The sequence below is a fragment of the Myxocyprinus asiaticus genome, chromosome 7 (genome assembly GCF_019703515.2).
Source record: "Myxocyprinus asiaticus isolate MX2 ecotype Aquarium Trade chromosome 7, UBuf_Myxa_2, whole genome shotgun sequence".
In the NCBI taxonomy this organism is placed as follows: domain Eukaryota; kingdom Metazoa; phylum Chordata; class Actinopteri; order Cypriniformes; family Catostomidae; genus Myxocyprinus; species Myxocyprinus asiaticus.
The window spans coordinates 6,016,239-6,032,268 of NC_059350.1; the positions used below are offsets into that span (position 1 = coordinate 6,016,239).

General features: G+C 37.4%; 1 protein-coding gene across 1 annotated transcript in view; it reads right to left on the reverse strand.

The window, feature by feature from the left end:
* Positions 1-482: 482 nt before the first annotated feature.
* The window catches only part of LOC127444282 (uncharacterized), a 58,453-nt gene continuing 42,905 nt past the window's right edge, over positions 483-16,030 (reverse strand). Inside the window, 23 exon segments of the mRNA XM_051703553.1 lie at positions 483-1,075; positions 1,230-1,332; positions 3,545-3,728; positions 4,583-4,653; positions 4,767-4,827; positions 4,943-5,109; positions 5,250-5,390; positions 7,371-7,472; positions 7,581-7,664; positions 7,754-7,849; positions 8,367-8,441; positions 9,848-10,011; positions 10,095-10,290; positions 10,951-11,056; positions 11,157-11,216; positions 11,323-11,447; positions 11,523-11,593; positions 11,688-11,815; positions 11,989-12,119; positions 12,264-12,355; positions 12,495-12,716; positions 12,810-12,886; positions 15,890-16,022. Coding sequence (XP_051559513.1) covers positions 864-1,075; positions 1,230-1,332; positions 3,545-3,728; positions 4,583-4,653; positions 4,767-4,827; positions 4,943-5,109; positions 5,250-5,390; positions 7,371-7,472; positions 7,581-7,664; positions 7,754-7,849; positions 8,367-8,441; positions 9,848-10,011; positions 10,095-10,290; positions 10,951-11,056; positions 11,157-11,216; positions 11,323-11,447; positions 11,523-11,593; positions 11,688-11,815; positions 11,989-12,119; positions 12,264-12,355; positions 12,495-12,716; positions 12,810-12,886; positions 15,890-16,022 — 2,801 coding nt within the window. The 3' untranslated portion in view covers positions 483-863.

Here is a 16,030-nt window from a genome sequence, read left to right on the forward strand (position 1 = left end):
AGGTCCATACAATGCAAGTGAATGGTGGTCAGAACTTTGAAGCCCCAAAAAGCATATAAATGAAGCATAAAAGTAATCCATAAGACTCTGGTGGTTAAATCCATGTCTTCATAAGTGATATGATGTGTGGGTGAAAAACCGATCAATATTTATGTCCTTTTTTACTATAGATTCTCCTCCCTGCCCAGCAGGTGGCGATATGCACGAAGAATGCGAATCACAAAAAATAAAAGAAGAAGACTGTGGAAGTGAAAGTGAAGATTTATAGTGAAAAAGGACTAACATTTTTATCGGTTTCTCACCCACACCCATTATATAGCTGCTGAAGACATGGCTTAAACCACTGGAGTCTTATGGATTACTTTTATGTGCCTTAATGTGCTTTTTGGTCCTTCAAAGTTTTGATCACCATTCACTTGCATTGTATTGGCCTACAGAGCTGAGATATTCTTCTAAAGATCTTCGTTTTTGCTCTGCAGAAGAAAGAAAGTTATACACTTCTGGGATGGCATGAGGGTGAATAAATGATGAGAGAATTTTCATTTTTGGGTGAACTATCCCTTTAAACAATGTTAAGCTAAAACATGTTTTTTTATAACACATGTTTGTTTAAATTTTAAATTTTGAATATCCCTCAAATGGGTGTTCACATTTGTCTCTGTGACAGTCCTAGACTGTGTAAAAAATCGTTTTGCTTGTGACATGGTTGTTTTTCTGACATGTCTTCGGAGGACGTGGTTTTGCAGGGAGGGCAAAACCACATTATCTCAAGATAATTTCCTGAGAGCTATGTGCATTAGCACAGGTTAGATGTCCAAAGGTAAGATAAAAAATCTATAAAAAAAACTCATCAAGCATCGATCTCATTCCTCCCAGAACCCTCTTTTGTGGTTGAGGGCTTCAATTAGTTTCTCCTTTAGTGTTGTCCTGCTCTGATAAACAGGAAGCTCCAGCAGGGCGTGGCAGGTCAGAGCCTCTGGTAGATGGTCCTGTGTAGAGTTGTACAAGTTTCTCACTCTCATCTTCACCTGACTCATACCAAGAATGGGCACTCGCTCAAACCCCGTTAAGAACACTGGAGAATGGAAAAGGGTGAAATCTTGCTCAGTTTTGAAAGCTTCTTAATGTGTTTTAGCTTACAAAAGACAAGCAAGGGGTAAATGCTAGAAATTTGAGAATTCTAATGAATTCATTTCATGAACCAACAGCATTTTCAAGAGTTAACTTACATAGAAAGGCCTTCTTTTGAACTGACTTCAGTTCATCAAACACCTCCCAGAATGAGATGATGGTTGGATGTTCAGCATCAAACAGTCCTTCATATCTGGTGTTCTGGTGATCAAAAGATATTTGAGTGTTATTCACAGGAAGAAGTGCCATTTGTGTCCCAAAGACTGATTTAAAGGTTCCCTCAGTATTTGTTATTTTGTTCCTCATTTAAAAAGTTTTACTTCTAATGAAATGATTAATAATTTTTAAACATATGTATTAAATCATGACCACTCATGTGAGATGAAGAGTTCAGTCATATCAGTAACCTTATAACAGCTGTTTTATTCTACATGGGGCAGGGGCACCTCATTAGAATCACATGATCAGCTGACTACTACTCCCTTAATATCAGTAACTGCCCTGTTATTGGACACTTCCATACATGGATTTAATTAATCCTGGCTTACTGTGTATAGTGAATTTCTACAATGGCATTGGTAACTGAAAAATACAGCGTTCGAATAATGCAGCATCCAGGCCACTAGGTGTCAGTGTAAGCCAGTGTAAGACACTTCAACATCATAAAATTATTGAGTGCACCTTTAATTAATAAGATACTTAACTTTGTCTGATAGATTTAACACTGCTTAGTGTTTAATGCAAAAAAGAATTGTTACATTTTAAATAGTAATTCGTGTTTATAAATGTTAGTTTTAGTTTTTCATCAGCCAATGTAAATGTCTCTATTCATCAAAATGATTTTATGTAGAATAAGAACATTTAATTATACACTATATTGCCAAAAGTATTCGCTCATCTGCCTTTAGACGCATATGAATTTAAGTGACATCCCATTCTTAATCCATAGGGTTTAATATGACGTCGGCCCACACTTTGCAGCTATAACAGCTTCAACTCTTCTGGGAAGGCTTTCCACAAGGTTTAGGAGTGTGTTTATGGGAATTTTTGACCATTCTTCCAGAAGCGCATTTGTGAGGTCAGACACTGATGTTGGACGAGAAGGCCTGGCTCGCAGTCTTCGCTCTAATTCATCCGAAAGGTGCTCTATCAGGTTGAGGTCAGGACTCTGTGCAGGCCAGTTCAAGTTCTTCCACACCAAACTCGCTCATCCATGTCTTTATGGACCTTGCTTTGTGCACTGGTGCGCAGTCATGTTGGAACAGGAAGGGGCCATCCCCAAACTGTTCCCACAAAGTTGGGAGCATGGAATTGTCCAAAATCTCTTGGTATGCTGAAGCATTCAGAGTTCCTTTCACTGGAACTAAGGGGCCAAGTCCAGCTCCTGAAAAACAACCCCACACCATAATCCCCCCTCCACCAAACTTCACAGTTGGCACAATGCAGTCAGACAAGTACCGTTCTCCTGGCAACTGCCAAACCCAGACTCGTCCATCAGATTGCCAGATGGAGAAGCGTGATTCGTCACTCCAGAGAACACGTCTCCACTGCTCTAGAGTCCAGTGGCGGCGTGCTTTACACCACTGCATCCGACGCTTTGCATTGCACTTGGTGATGTATGGCTTGCATGCAGCTGCTCGGCCATGGAAACCCATTCCATGAAGCTCTCTACGCACTGTTCTTAAGCTAATCTGAAGGCCATATGAACTTTGGAGGTCTGTAGCGATTGACTCTGCAGAAAGTTGGCGACCTCTGCGCACTATGCGCCTCAGCATCCGCTGACCCCGCTCTGTCATTTTACGTGGCCTACCACTTCGTGGCTGAGTTGCTGTCATTCCCAATCGTTTCCACTTTGTAATAATACCACTGCCAGTTGACTGTGGAATATTTAGTAGCGAGGAAATTTCACGACTGGACTTGTTGCACAGGTGGCATCCTATCACAATACCACGCTGGAATTCACTGAGCTCCTGAGAGCGGCCCATTCTTTCACAAATGTTTGTAGAAGCAGTCTGTATGCCTAGGTGCTTCATTTTATACACCTGTGGCCATGGAAGTGATTGGAACACCTGAATTCAATTATTTGGATGGGTGAGCGAATACTTTTGGCAATATAGTGTATCTTTGTTTTGCTTACGAATGTAATGTGGTTGGCAAAAAACATATTTAAAAACTAAATATTATGGGTTATTAATATTATTATTATTAATATTCCTGAAATTTATAGGCACAAATGGCCCCATTTCTTGAGACAAAAACCTTGTGTCTGATGCAGTAGCTCGAAAATGGCTAAACTCCATAAGTTTCTGCAATAATCAAGAGAATCCTATTGATGATATGACCTTGTGATTATTTTGACCTCGGTTTTTTTTTTTTTTTTTTAATAAATACAGTATATGTGTGAACGTAAAACCTGTTTGAGAGTGTCCCAGTCATATTCCTCGTTGCCCACCAGCAATCCTCTCAGCTGCTCTGGTTCAAACATCTCCACCAAGTGACTCTCGCACCCTTTGAAGAAACCTCTCCTGAATTCTTCAAACACTCCCTCAACAGACTTATTCAGGACATAATCCACATACTTGTCCACAAAGTCTGTCCTGTTGTGTAAATGAAAGGTTTTTGCATCACATTAACATTAAAGGAATAGTTCGCCCAAAAATGAAATATCTCTCATCACCCTCATGCCATCCTAGATGTGTATGACTTTTTTCTTCAGCAGAACACAAACAAAGATTTTTAGAAGAATATCTCAGCTTTGTAGTGAATAATGACCAAAACTTTGAAGCTCCAAAAAGCTATAAAGGAAGCATAAAATTAATCCATATTACTCGATTGGTTTAATCCATGTCTTCTGAAGTGACCAAATCAGTTTTTGGTGAAAACAGACCAAAATATAGCTCCTTTTTCCCTATAAATCTTGACATCATCAGTCTCCTTGGCAATCGTGATTTTAAGCTTGATTACACTTCCTCTACTGCAATCTAGCTCTCTGCGGATGCATTATGCACTTGGAAGTGTAATCGAGGTTGATATCATGATCGTACCTAGAGACTGCAATGGCAAGATGTCCAGTGAAAAAGGAGTTACATTTTGATCTGTTCTCAACCAAAACCGATTGAATCACTTCAGAAGACATGGATTAAACCACTGGAGTCTTATGGATTCATTTTATGCTGTCTTTATGTGCTTTTTGGAGCTTCAAAGTTTTGGTCACCATTCACTACAGAGCTGAAATACTCTTCTAAAAATCTTCGTTTGTGTTCTGCAGTAAATGATGAGAGATTATTTTCTTTTTTTGGGGGGGGGGGGGGAGGGTAACTATTCCTTTAACAGATGTTCTAAAACTGAATTCCAGGCTCAGGAATTAAGCAGACATAACACTTATGCTAATGCTACTCATGTAACTCTGTGTCATTTGATTTCCTTCTAAAATTATTTTTTTTAAACTGACCTGTTGTAATTTGTGACAGTTTTTCCTGGCTCAGTAGGATCCAATTCCACTTCTGTTCCATTCCATTTGATCTGATGTTTAAAGACAGAGAGGTGAGCAATTTTTTATATGCCTTTAAAAGATATTTCAGTGCCAAATTTAACAGGATGCTGCACACAATAGCGTGACACCTAAAGAAACCAACCTTGAAGTCATTGTCCATTTCTTCAACATCATCGCTGTAGTCCAGAATGTACTGAAAACTCCTGAGAACATCATTAGTATTAATATTAGATATCGATCAATCATTGTCAACATTGCTAATGCCAAATATAAAGATGCTGAAAAGAACCCAGATAACACTGAGATGAAAACACTCACTTGGCAAGAACCGGCTCAAACTCTCCCAAGTCTTTGAGAGATGGCTTGACGTTGAGAAGTTTCTTGAACAAAGCTAAAGGAAAAGGCAGTTGCACTACACAGTTGTTGTTAAAGGCCAATCCACAAAGGATTCCAAAGAGGAAATACCTCTCCTTCTCTACAGTTGGCTGGTTTGAGGCAATAAATGGTTATAGCCAAAGAGAACCATGGAAATAAACAGAGAAACACAATGTAAGATATGATGACTGTCTGTAACTAAGCTAGAAAGGTCTTAAAAGTAGTATGATGTATAAAATCTTTGCCTCACCCTTGCTGGGAACCAGATCATGGTTTTATTGTCATTATACATGAACATCTGAGAGGCCGGTTCACACAGCTCTTTAAACACGTTGAGAAAAAAGTCCCTCTTGTTGACATCTGACTTATTCATGTCCTCTGTGTAATACACCTGTGTTTTAATAAACAAGATTTTCAAACTGCTGTTCATCGTAACTATATTGCCTTGTCCTATTAACTTTCACTTTAGTTCAGATCAAAATAGAAAATGTGCAACAAAAGCTTAAAATTAGGTTGATTAGCATTATTAAGACTGGATTAACATTTTTATTTATTTATGCTTTAATATGTTTTAAAATTGGAGAATGCAGAAGACTTAAATCTAACAAATTTATTCAAATTTAACCCTTTAAGCTTGGATTGGGCCCATGGAGAAAGATTTAAAGATTTGAAGCTGTACTTTACAGTGCATGTAGGCAGTATGTCAATGAACAACTGCTTTGAAATTTGCAGACAAATCAGTATAAAAACATCAAACTGATCAAATAGCCATGTGTCATATGTTGTTGGAAAGCTCTCAAAGAGTAGAATACAACCAGCCTATTTGTTTTACTCACAGAAAAAATATAGCGAGCAATAGCTAAGTATATGTATTTTATATACACGTTGCATGTAAACAGGTGTTGCTTATAAGCCGTGTTTATGCTTATAACTTCACGAAAAATAAACAGAACATAAAATATTACCATTACTTAGTTCACAAACCACTATTTCGAGATGGGGATTCCCATTAAAATGAGACCACACACAACATAATCAGATGCATAGATCATTAGATAATCCAAACAAAGCACAATTTGCACACAGCACTTAATGTGCTATCTGACTAAAAACACTTTAGCTTTCCTGGATCAGATGACTTTATCGGAAATTATGTAGAACGTTGTCCAGCGTCCTGGAACGCTAAACCAATCGTATTAGGATTCAGATCACTGCAACCAGAGGTGTAAGTCATCCAAATATGGGCAGAGAGGATCGTACACTGTAATTACATATGGCCACCCGCAGATGGCGTCAAGTACATGACACAGACTCAATGATAGCTCAGATGACACAGAATGGAACTGAATGATATTTCTCATGCCTTCATGCTTTAGAGAGAGAGCATACCTTTTCACAAGTTCGTGTGCCCATATAATCTTTAGCGTAAATGGCAAAATAGGTTTAGCTTGCTGTCCGCAATGGAGGGGCTCGAATAGGAGAAGACTCGAAGCTTAAATATAACCCCCCACCCGAAACTAGTAATAGATGGAGACGGTTTATTTGAGCGAAATACCTAAGGAGGAGTGGGCAAGGTGGTGGGATGCTGGGAGGACTGGCACTGTGACGTGGTAATAGGTTGCTTTTATACCATAATTAATTGGAAGATTAGATGGCCGTGATCCTCCCGAAATTAAGTTCAGTAACTTCATTAGTCACTGTTGTATATGCATGTGTAATTAGTTCTCATGTACAATTATTATGTTTTATTTGTTTGGAGAGGCTTTTGGGCACTTGGAGACATTATTGGACACTAGGATAAATTATCTTTTTAATGCTATAACTTTTGATTGCTTTGTCATATCAACACAAAATATTACTCAGTTACAGGTGGCATGATTGGGAACAAAACAAAAGCAAGGAGCTACCTTATTTACATCCTGAGATATACAATGTAAAATCAGAAAAATAAGAATTTTTTTTTTTTTTTTTTTTTTTGCTGAAGTGTTTTTTTCTTCAGCAGTTTCTTAGGCAGAGAGTGTCATAATTTATAATAATCTATATCATAAAATTTTTTGAAAAGTTTTCTTTAAAATGAAACCAAACAACTGACCCTCCTTTTTTAGTTTTAAGTTTAGTTTAGTTATAAGCCTTTAATTTTGGGCATGCCACTGAAACAGGAAATCTTTTTAAATACCTTCAGAGCTTAAAGGGTTAAATGTAAAATGTAAAAAAAAAAAAAAAAAATAAGAACATTGAACAACATCCAAAACTTTCTTCTAGAAAAACTTCCAGACGTGATATTGAAATTAAAATGCTTCAGAGGCTTCAGAGTAAAATGCATTCAGCGTTTGTACCTCATCTGTGAGAAGAGAAAATAATATTGTTTTACCCTCAGGCATCCTCCTTTGAGCTGTTGCTCGGTGGCATTTCTCAACTCAGAGAAACAATCTTCCAGCAGTGCTGTGCGTCTCAAAGTCAGATTGTAAAACCGCTACACAAGCATATTATTATTATTATTCAAAAAGAACTATCTGGACACAAAAATCTTTTTTTTTTTTTTTTAGAGGTACGTTTTAGGTTTTAGTCAAGCAAAAAATACCTGTCGTTGTCTGTTTTTCAAAAAGCTGAATTTGGCCTCTAGGTTAAAGATGCATGGAAGCGATATAAGATTGTTTATAGCTGTCTGTAACAAAGGAAATAAAAAGCATCATGCTATGTTATCTTTATATACATGCATATTAGATTTGTGGTTAAAAATGTATTAGTACTCACATTATAGTACTGTTGCAATGCCACAATTTCATTGACTTTTCCATTCCAGTTATGCCACCACCAATTGTTATGCACATCATCATTGGTGGCTTGCAGCTGTTGATGTGAGAGAAAGAGTTTGAATTAGAGAGTTTTAATTAGTGGTCGACCTGTATCGGTCTGACAAATGTCTTCCATTTTGATCATCAGAATCAGATGCTAACTATGCCTCCAAAATCTAACAATACCATTGAAAATAGATAATGTGGATTTTTAGAGTAAATCATTATTACTAATTATTAAGCAATTCTGGGTACACTGTACAAATTGGTCACCTGCAATTCTTACCTTGAGGATTTATTTCTACTTGATCTAACACTTACTTGACTTTAGTCAGGTTTCTATAGTCATGTTAAATAATAGTTTTCACTTGAATAAAACATTTTAGATGTTACACCAGAAAATGCATTTTACATACTTTTGTATTTTATATACTTTTGCTACCATATACAGTATATGTATTAATGTAGCCTTAAATCAAGATGATATCGCCCACCCTACTCTCTACATATGCATTTGAATAACACATATTGGTTGACAACTAGTTGTAATTCACTATTTATTTGGTTCTCACCGTATCAAGAAGATCATTGATCTCATGGATGATGAAATCACTCTTTGTAATGTTTTTGCGGGCACTACAACAGACCTTCACAAGAAACACAAATGTATAAACTATATTAAACAATTACCCAAAAAATAAGCTTAAAAGGGTCATGACATACTCTTTTTTTATATAATTTTATTATCTTCCTTGCAGGTCCACTGATAAGGCTAGAAAAAAATGTTGGCACCAAAAAAGTCATAATTTAGTAATATATGACCATTTTCCACCCTGTCTCTGGCCCTCTGTCTGAAACGCTCGGTTTTGGACTAACCACCTCCTTTAAACTTCAATGTAAATGTCCACTGTTCTGATTGGCTAACATCGTGCAGCCCCTCGAATACATCCGTATTTGAAACTCAATCGGAAAAAAATGAACAAACTCCAAAACGTTATAAAACTAAATTTCAGGGTTTACACATAACACACATCCAACACATTACATCCGAATACATTAAACTGCTCATCTCAGGCACAACTGTTAACACTCTGCACCATAAACATCAAACAGTCGCTGGAAACACATCAAAACGGTCAAAGATGTCCATCTAGTGCATGTTTACATACACCAACAAGTAAAAATAGTGCAGATGGGCGCAAGTAATTACATTCACATTAGCAATGGTAAGCATGATTCGGAGATTGCATTTTTGCTCTAAAATTACATTTTTACTCCACTGACAGTTAGGTTTAGGGTTTGGGTTAGGGAGTAGGGTTAATTAAATATGCATTCCTGTTGACTGTATTTCACCATTAACAACTAAAAATACAACTTGCTTTTGGTTCCACCCTTTGGACAACATTTCACCTCAAGAAAACTTCCATCTTCGGCCACCAGGGGCAGTGGTTCAAATTTCTGTAAGCACAGACTGATTTCAGACATTGTGCTCAAAACAACAAGTTGCAGCACAGCTGAATGAAACAGAATGGGGTCTCCTTTTCAGTCGTAACTTGACACTGTGTATTTTAAAAGCAGTGCGAGATACATGACAATGATCAAAGATGTCTGTCTAGTGCATGTTTATATACAAATATAATTCACAATAATCCAGATGAGTCCCCTTTGGTATTCAGGAAATGGTTAGTAGGCCACACTAGGCCTGTCTGTCCTGCTCTATCTCTGTTTACAAACTGAGCACCAGTGGGCAGAGCCAAGGGTGCGATGATGTAAGGTAGGCATTGATGTTATTGCTGTAGAGGCAGTCATGAATTAATGAACCCCCTCGTGACGTAGGAAAGTAGAGAACGAAGCGTTTTTAAACCTTGGTTTCAATTAATGCTTTTACTGCATTGGGATTGAGTTTTGAGTTCTGAAATTTACATTAAGTTTTTATAGTAGAATGACCTCTTATATGTCAAAATATCAAGGAAAATTTGATTTCTCATGACATGACCCCTTTAAATGTTTAGTTGCAAATTTTATCTTGTGATCTATTGTATAACTAAGGGACCTTATAGAGCATCTGAAGGACCTCCACACATTTCTTCAGGCGTGTCGGTATGTCACAGTTCATGTTGTCAACAGCAATCCTGCCAATTAACTTGGCAGATGCCTTACGAAATAACTTCACCAAGCCTTTGAGACAATCATCAGGCAATCTGGACCAGTAGTTCTCTGAAATTAGAACATAACAAAAATATTAGATAAATAAAACAAATTAAACAAAAACAAAGTTTGAAAAGGTACTACAGTTTTACCTAACAACTTAAGAGCAGCAGATTTCAGGTGTAGAATTTCAGAGGCCAGTGCTTCAGTGAGTTCAGTTCTTTGTGGAGCCACTCTGATGAGCTCAGGGAGGAGAAGGTAAAGTCTCAAAGCTTCCACACAAATCGGATTCAGATTGCAGTTTGTGCTCAGAGAAGGCAGCACTGTACGCTGAACCACCTTGACTACCTAAAGTACAAAGATCATGAACTGCAAACATAATCACACAGGAAATCAACAAGCTGCTTCCATATGTTCATGTACCCTGAAATCAACCATATTTGGACGATTTAATGACAAGCGCAATCCCCCATCAACAGTTTTTCCTTTCCATTCAAACATGTTCACCTTTCCCTGTGGTTCTACTGATTTTACGCCACAAAAGTATTCTCAGGATTCTCCGGTTCTGGTGTCATTGAAACCAGAAAGTAATTCCATTTATTTCTTGACATGGGTTCTAGTCTCGTGGAAACCAGGAAGTAATTGCATTCACATTAACAATGGTGAGCATGATTCGGAGATTGCATTTTTGCTCTAAAATTACATTTTTACTCTACTGACAGTTAGGTTTAGGGTTGGGGTTAGGGAGTAGGGTTAATTAAATATGCATTCCTGTTGACTGTATTTCACCATTAACAACTAAAAATACAACTCGCTTTTGGTTCCACCCTTTGGACAACATTTCACCTCAAGAAAACATCCATCTTCGGCTACCAGGGGCGGTGGTTCAAATTTCAGTAAGCACAGACTGATTTCAGAAGCAGAACATATGACTTCCTGTTGCCAAATTAACAGTGTATCTTAAAGTTAAAATGTAAACTATTTTTGCAAATTTTGCATTGGCCTTACCTCGGATATAACCCTTTCCTTCTCCGATATCTTTGCAAAAGATCTTTTGACCTGGTCGAAATCCAAACCACAGAACTCCACAGAAGTCTGGTAATGTTCGTCACAACTATAAAAACGGAAACTGGCATAAAATCTTTGATGGATGACAGCAGATTTTAAGCAGTGTTTAACAATGTGCTAGACAAGTCTACCTGGATCCAAGTTACCTTGTTTTGAGAAAACTTCCATTCAGAGACGCAGCAGAGGAAAACACTTTGTTAATTTCTCTGAAAATAACAAAACAGTCCTATTAATAAACTTTTCATCGTCTATTGCTAATCATTATCATGTGTAGGTAAACTGTCCATGGTTCACACTGAGTCAAACACTCACTTCTTGATTGTTCTCCATGACTTTGAATCACATTCAGACAGCCATCGGTCAATCATTCTGTCGTTTAATGTCAAAACCCCTCTGCCCAGATTGGGTTTTGGCTTTGCTGATTCATTCCCAAGTTTCTAAAAATAGAAACAGTGCAGCAATAAAGTAACTGTTTGCAAATTTGTTAAACTGTTTGCACAAACTGGTCTTACCTTAAAGCACAATGCAAAGGAATGGTTCTCGCCAGCAATGAGTTTCCCAATTGCATATGCATGATTAGATTCTGTGTACAACACATATTTGGTTGATGAGCAACATCATGAATATAAAACATTTTCATAACAAAATAACCTATTGCTATACTTATTTGTAATTACCAGTTGGTAGCTCCACAGGTAATGGCACAGACTGATTGCACATTTGTCCATTTCCCAACTGCCCTTGCATCCCACATCCAAATGAGTAGATCAGCTTTGACGATTCCACTAATACAAGAGTGTGATTTCTAGAATACAACAAAGAATAAAAACCTAATTACTAAGATAAACAACAGGTAAACATACATAAAAAGACTTCATATTTGTTTTTAACCATGAATATTAATGTTGTAATGTAAATTATATCTGTATTGATTTTCTGAAATATTGATTGCAATACATAATGTAAAGTTTAGTTTACCTTCCACATGTGACCTGGGACACTTTAGATCCCCACAGTTCAGCAACCATCCGTGGATGATGTTCATCTCTAAATGAGTTGTGCCCAAGCTGCCCAAAACATCCCGATCCAAATGTGAACACAGTGCCTTCCTGATAACACAAACATATTTACTTCTTCATCAACTTCAGTTGTGAATATTACAGTATATACGCTTGTTATAAAATCCTTCTCTGGCATTGTGGAATGTACTATAATACCAAATAACTGGTATAAAATATAATATAATATAATACCTTTGATAAAGTGGCAGTGTGCTCCGCTCCACAAGAGATGAACACAGTTTTTTTCTGGTTCAGGCTGTTTACAACTGTTGGGACATGTCGATCTGTGATGGCAACACAGTAAATTCATCACTTCCAAATACAGTATCATATTCATGTATTAACATGGGCTTTACATTGTATTGTACTATTCTCAGAAATCCCATATTACTGTGAGGTGACAGATTGGATAATAATGGGAACCTTTGGTGTCTCCTAGGCCCAGCTGTCCAGTGTTGTTCTTCCCCCATCCAAACACAGCTCCAGAGAGAGACAAGGCGAAACTGTGGTCTCCTCCAGCACTGATCTGAGCCAGAGGAATTCCAGTCAGACTCTGAACATGTTGAGCAGTTAGAGTGCCAGATTGTCCTTCCTTCAAACCCAGCTGACCATGAGAGTTCTCACCCCATACAAACAACTGACCATCTGAGAGGAGAAGAGGAAAAACTCTGCACATCTACTCTGACAAATATATTTATTTATTTATTCATTCATTTATTTTCCAAAGGTTGTGAGTACCCTGGGTTAGTGCCATTGAATGCTGGTCTCCACATGCGATCTGAATCACCTGTCTGTTTTCCAGGCCTTTAAGAGGACTGCAGGGACAAAACAATCCAGTCCTCAAAATGAGTAATTTAAAGACATCATCCAGCAATTTTTTAATGTATGTATATATGTTCTTTATTCTTATTCTTTAAACAAAACAAATATATATATATATATATATATATATATATATAGATAGATAGATAGATAGATAGATATAAACACACACACACAGTGGAACCCCTTGGAATTACCTGCATTTACTGTATGTATAAATTTGTCTTAAAATCTGGTTTGATCTTCATCTAAGTTGCAATAATGAATAAACACAATCTGTTTTAACAAATAACACACATTCTATTGTTTTTGTACATACTGAATACATAATTCAAACATTCACAGTGTAGGTTGGAAAAAGTATGTGAACCCCTATGCTAATGACGTCAACAAATTAGAGTCAGGAGTTGGCAAGTCTGGCACCCAATTATTAAATCAAGAGACTGGAAGTGTGGGTTAGAGCTACTTTTACTTATTAAAAGCACTCAAACATTTTGAGTTTGCTAATCACAAAAAGCATCTGCTGACGTGGACCATGCCTCGCAAAAAAGAGATCTCAGAAGACCTACGATCAAGAATTATTGCTTTACATAAAGCTGGAAAGGGTTACAATGTTATCTCGAAGAGCTTAGATATTCATCTGTCCACAGTTAGACAAATTGTCTATAAATGGAGATGATTTAGTACTGTGGTTACTCTCTGTAGAAGTGAGCCGTCCAACCAAGATGACTCAAAGGGCACACCGCAGAATGCTCAATGAGGTAAAAATGAATCCTAAAGTGACAGCTAAATAAATAAGGAAATCATTAGAACTAGTTAACATCTCTGTTCATGAGACTACTATACAGAAAACATTAAACAGACATGATGTCCATGGCAGGACACCACAAAGGAAGCCGCTGCTTTCCAAAAAAAACATTGCTGCATGCCAGAAGTTTGCCAAAGACCACCTTGACACTCCACAACGCTACTGGGAAAATGTTTTGTGGACTGATTAAACTAAGGTTGAATTGTTTGGGAAAACACGCAGCACTATGTATGGCTTAAAAAAGGCACCGCACACCAACATGAAAACATCATCCCAACAGTGAAGTACAGTACTGTGCAAAAGTTTTAGGCACTTGTGAAAAATGTTACATAATGAGGATGTCTTCAAAAATAATACCATAAATAGTTTTCATTTATCAATTAACGTCATACAAAGTCCAGTAAACATGAAAAAAAAAATAATAATATTTGGTGTGGCCACCTTTGTCTTTAAAACAGCACTGATTCTCCTAGGTACACCTGGATACAGTTTTTCTTGGTTGTTGGCAGACAGGATGTTCCAAGCTTCTTGGAGAATTCACCACCAGTTCTTTTATCTATTTAGGCTGTCTCAATTGCTTCTGTATCTTCATGTTATCTCAGACTGACTCGATGTTCAGTGGGGGGGTTCTGTGGGGGCCATGACATCTGTTGTAGGGCTCCCTGTTCTTCTATTCTAATATTTTCTATTTGCAAAAGTAATGTTTGGGAGTCTAAAATTTATTTTTCCTATTGACACACTAAAGCTGAAGATATAAATAACCATCTTAAGACAAATGTTTTTATGAAACATCTTAAGTGCCAAAACTTTTGCACAGTAATTTACAGTGGAGGGAGCATCATGATTTGGGGCTGCTTTGCTGCTTCGGGGCCTGGACTGCTTGTCATCACTGAAGGAAAAATGAATTCCCAAGTTTATCAAGATATCCTACAGGATAATGCCAGGGTGGCTGTGCACCAGCTGAAGCTCAGTAGAAGTTGGGTGATGCAGCAGGACAATGACCCTAAACATCAAAGTAAATCCACTACAGAATGGCTTCAAAAAAAAAAAAAAAAAAATCCACCTTATGGAGTGGCCCAGTCAGAGCCCAGACCTCAACTCAATAGAGATGCTGTGGAATAACCTCAAGAGAGCCGTTCACACCAGACATCTTAAGAATATGGCTGAGCTGCTGAAGCAGTTCTGTACGGATGAATAGTCAAACATTCCTTCCGAAAGTTGTGCAGGTCTAATCCGCAGCTACCGGAAACGCTTGGTTGAGGTTATTGCTGCCAAAGGAGGATCGACCAGTTATTAAATCGAAGGGTTCACTTACTTTTTCCACAGCACTGTGAATGTTTAATGGGATGTATTCAATGAATAAAGATTCTAGTACTCAGCCAAGAGTACATAGGAAACTATGGAGACTAATTAAAAGTACTATCTGGATACGGTAGCATTGGTCAGCTTATTCAGATAGTATTAGTCACTCCTTCAGGCTGAGAGTAGTGTTATTTTAATTAAGTGTATGCAGATCTAGGGGGACTAAACAAAACTATTATTCAGATAAAAGTATGCAGGGAGCAATTTGTCTGAATATAATTAGTCAATTACCTCAATATAAATGACCCAAAACTGGCCAGTTTGTGGACTGATAATGTATAACCCGGCCAGTGTGTAGACTCTATGAACAAGAATCCAAATGAACAAGTGCAATGTAAAAGTATAGAATTAACTAGAATAATCAAGTATCCAAATCAAGATAAGATCTCAATTGATGTTCATTAACAATTGGAATCTCAACCAAAATTCAAGGTCTAATATATTTGAAGTCAGATTAAATTATTAATGGAGTCAGATTCGGTCTTAACTAAATCAAATAGTTATGACGCTAAAGCCACACGTGTACGAAAAAGACGAACGCGCAGATACCTTCACCACTTCACTGGATTCCGCCATTGGGCCAGCGAGGTGGCATTTTCACAAAGACATGAAAGATTATAATTGTTTATGTGTTATTAGCTAAAGCACATTGTGTTTTGTCTATACTTGTGACTTTGATGAAGATGAGATCACATTTTAATGACCAATTAATGCAGAAATTCAGTTAATTCCAAAGGATTCACATACTTTTTCTTGCCACTATATATACATTCTTATAAATGCTTTATATGTTTGGTATATAATACTGCTGATATTGGTGTTATACCTGCTGTCAGATAAAACATATGTGCGCATAGAGTTATCCATAATATAGACTTTTCCTCCATGAGCAAGAAGGACCGCACCAGTTCCCCCACAGACAATTGATCTGATTTTGTCTTTCTTTAGCTGTAGTTGTTCTGGAGTA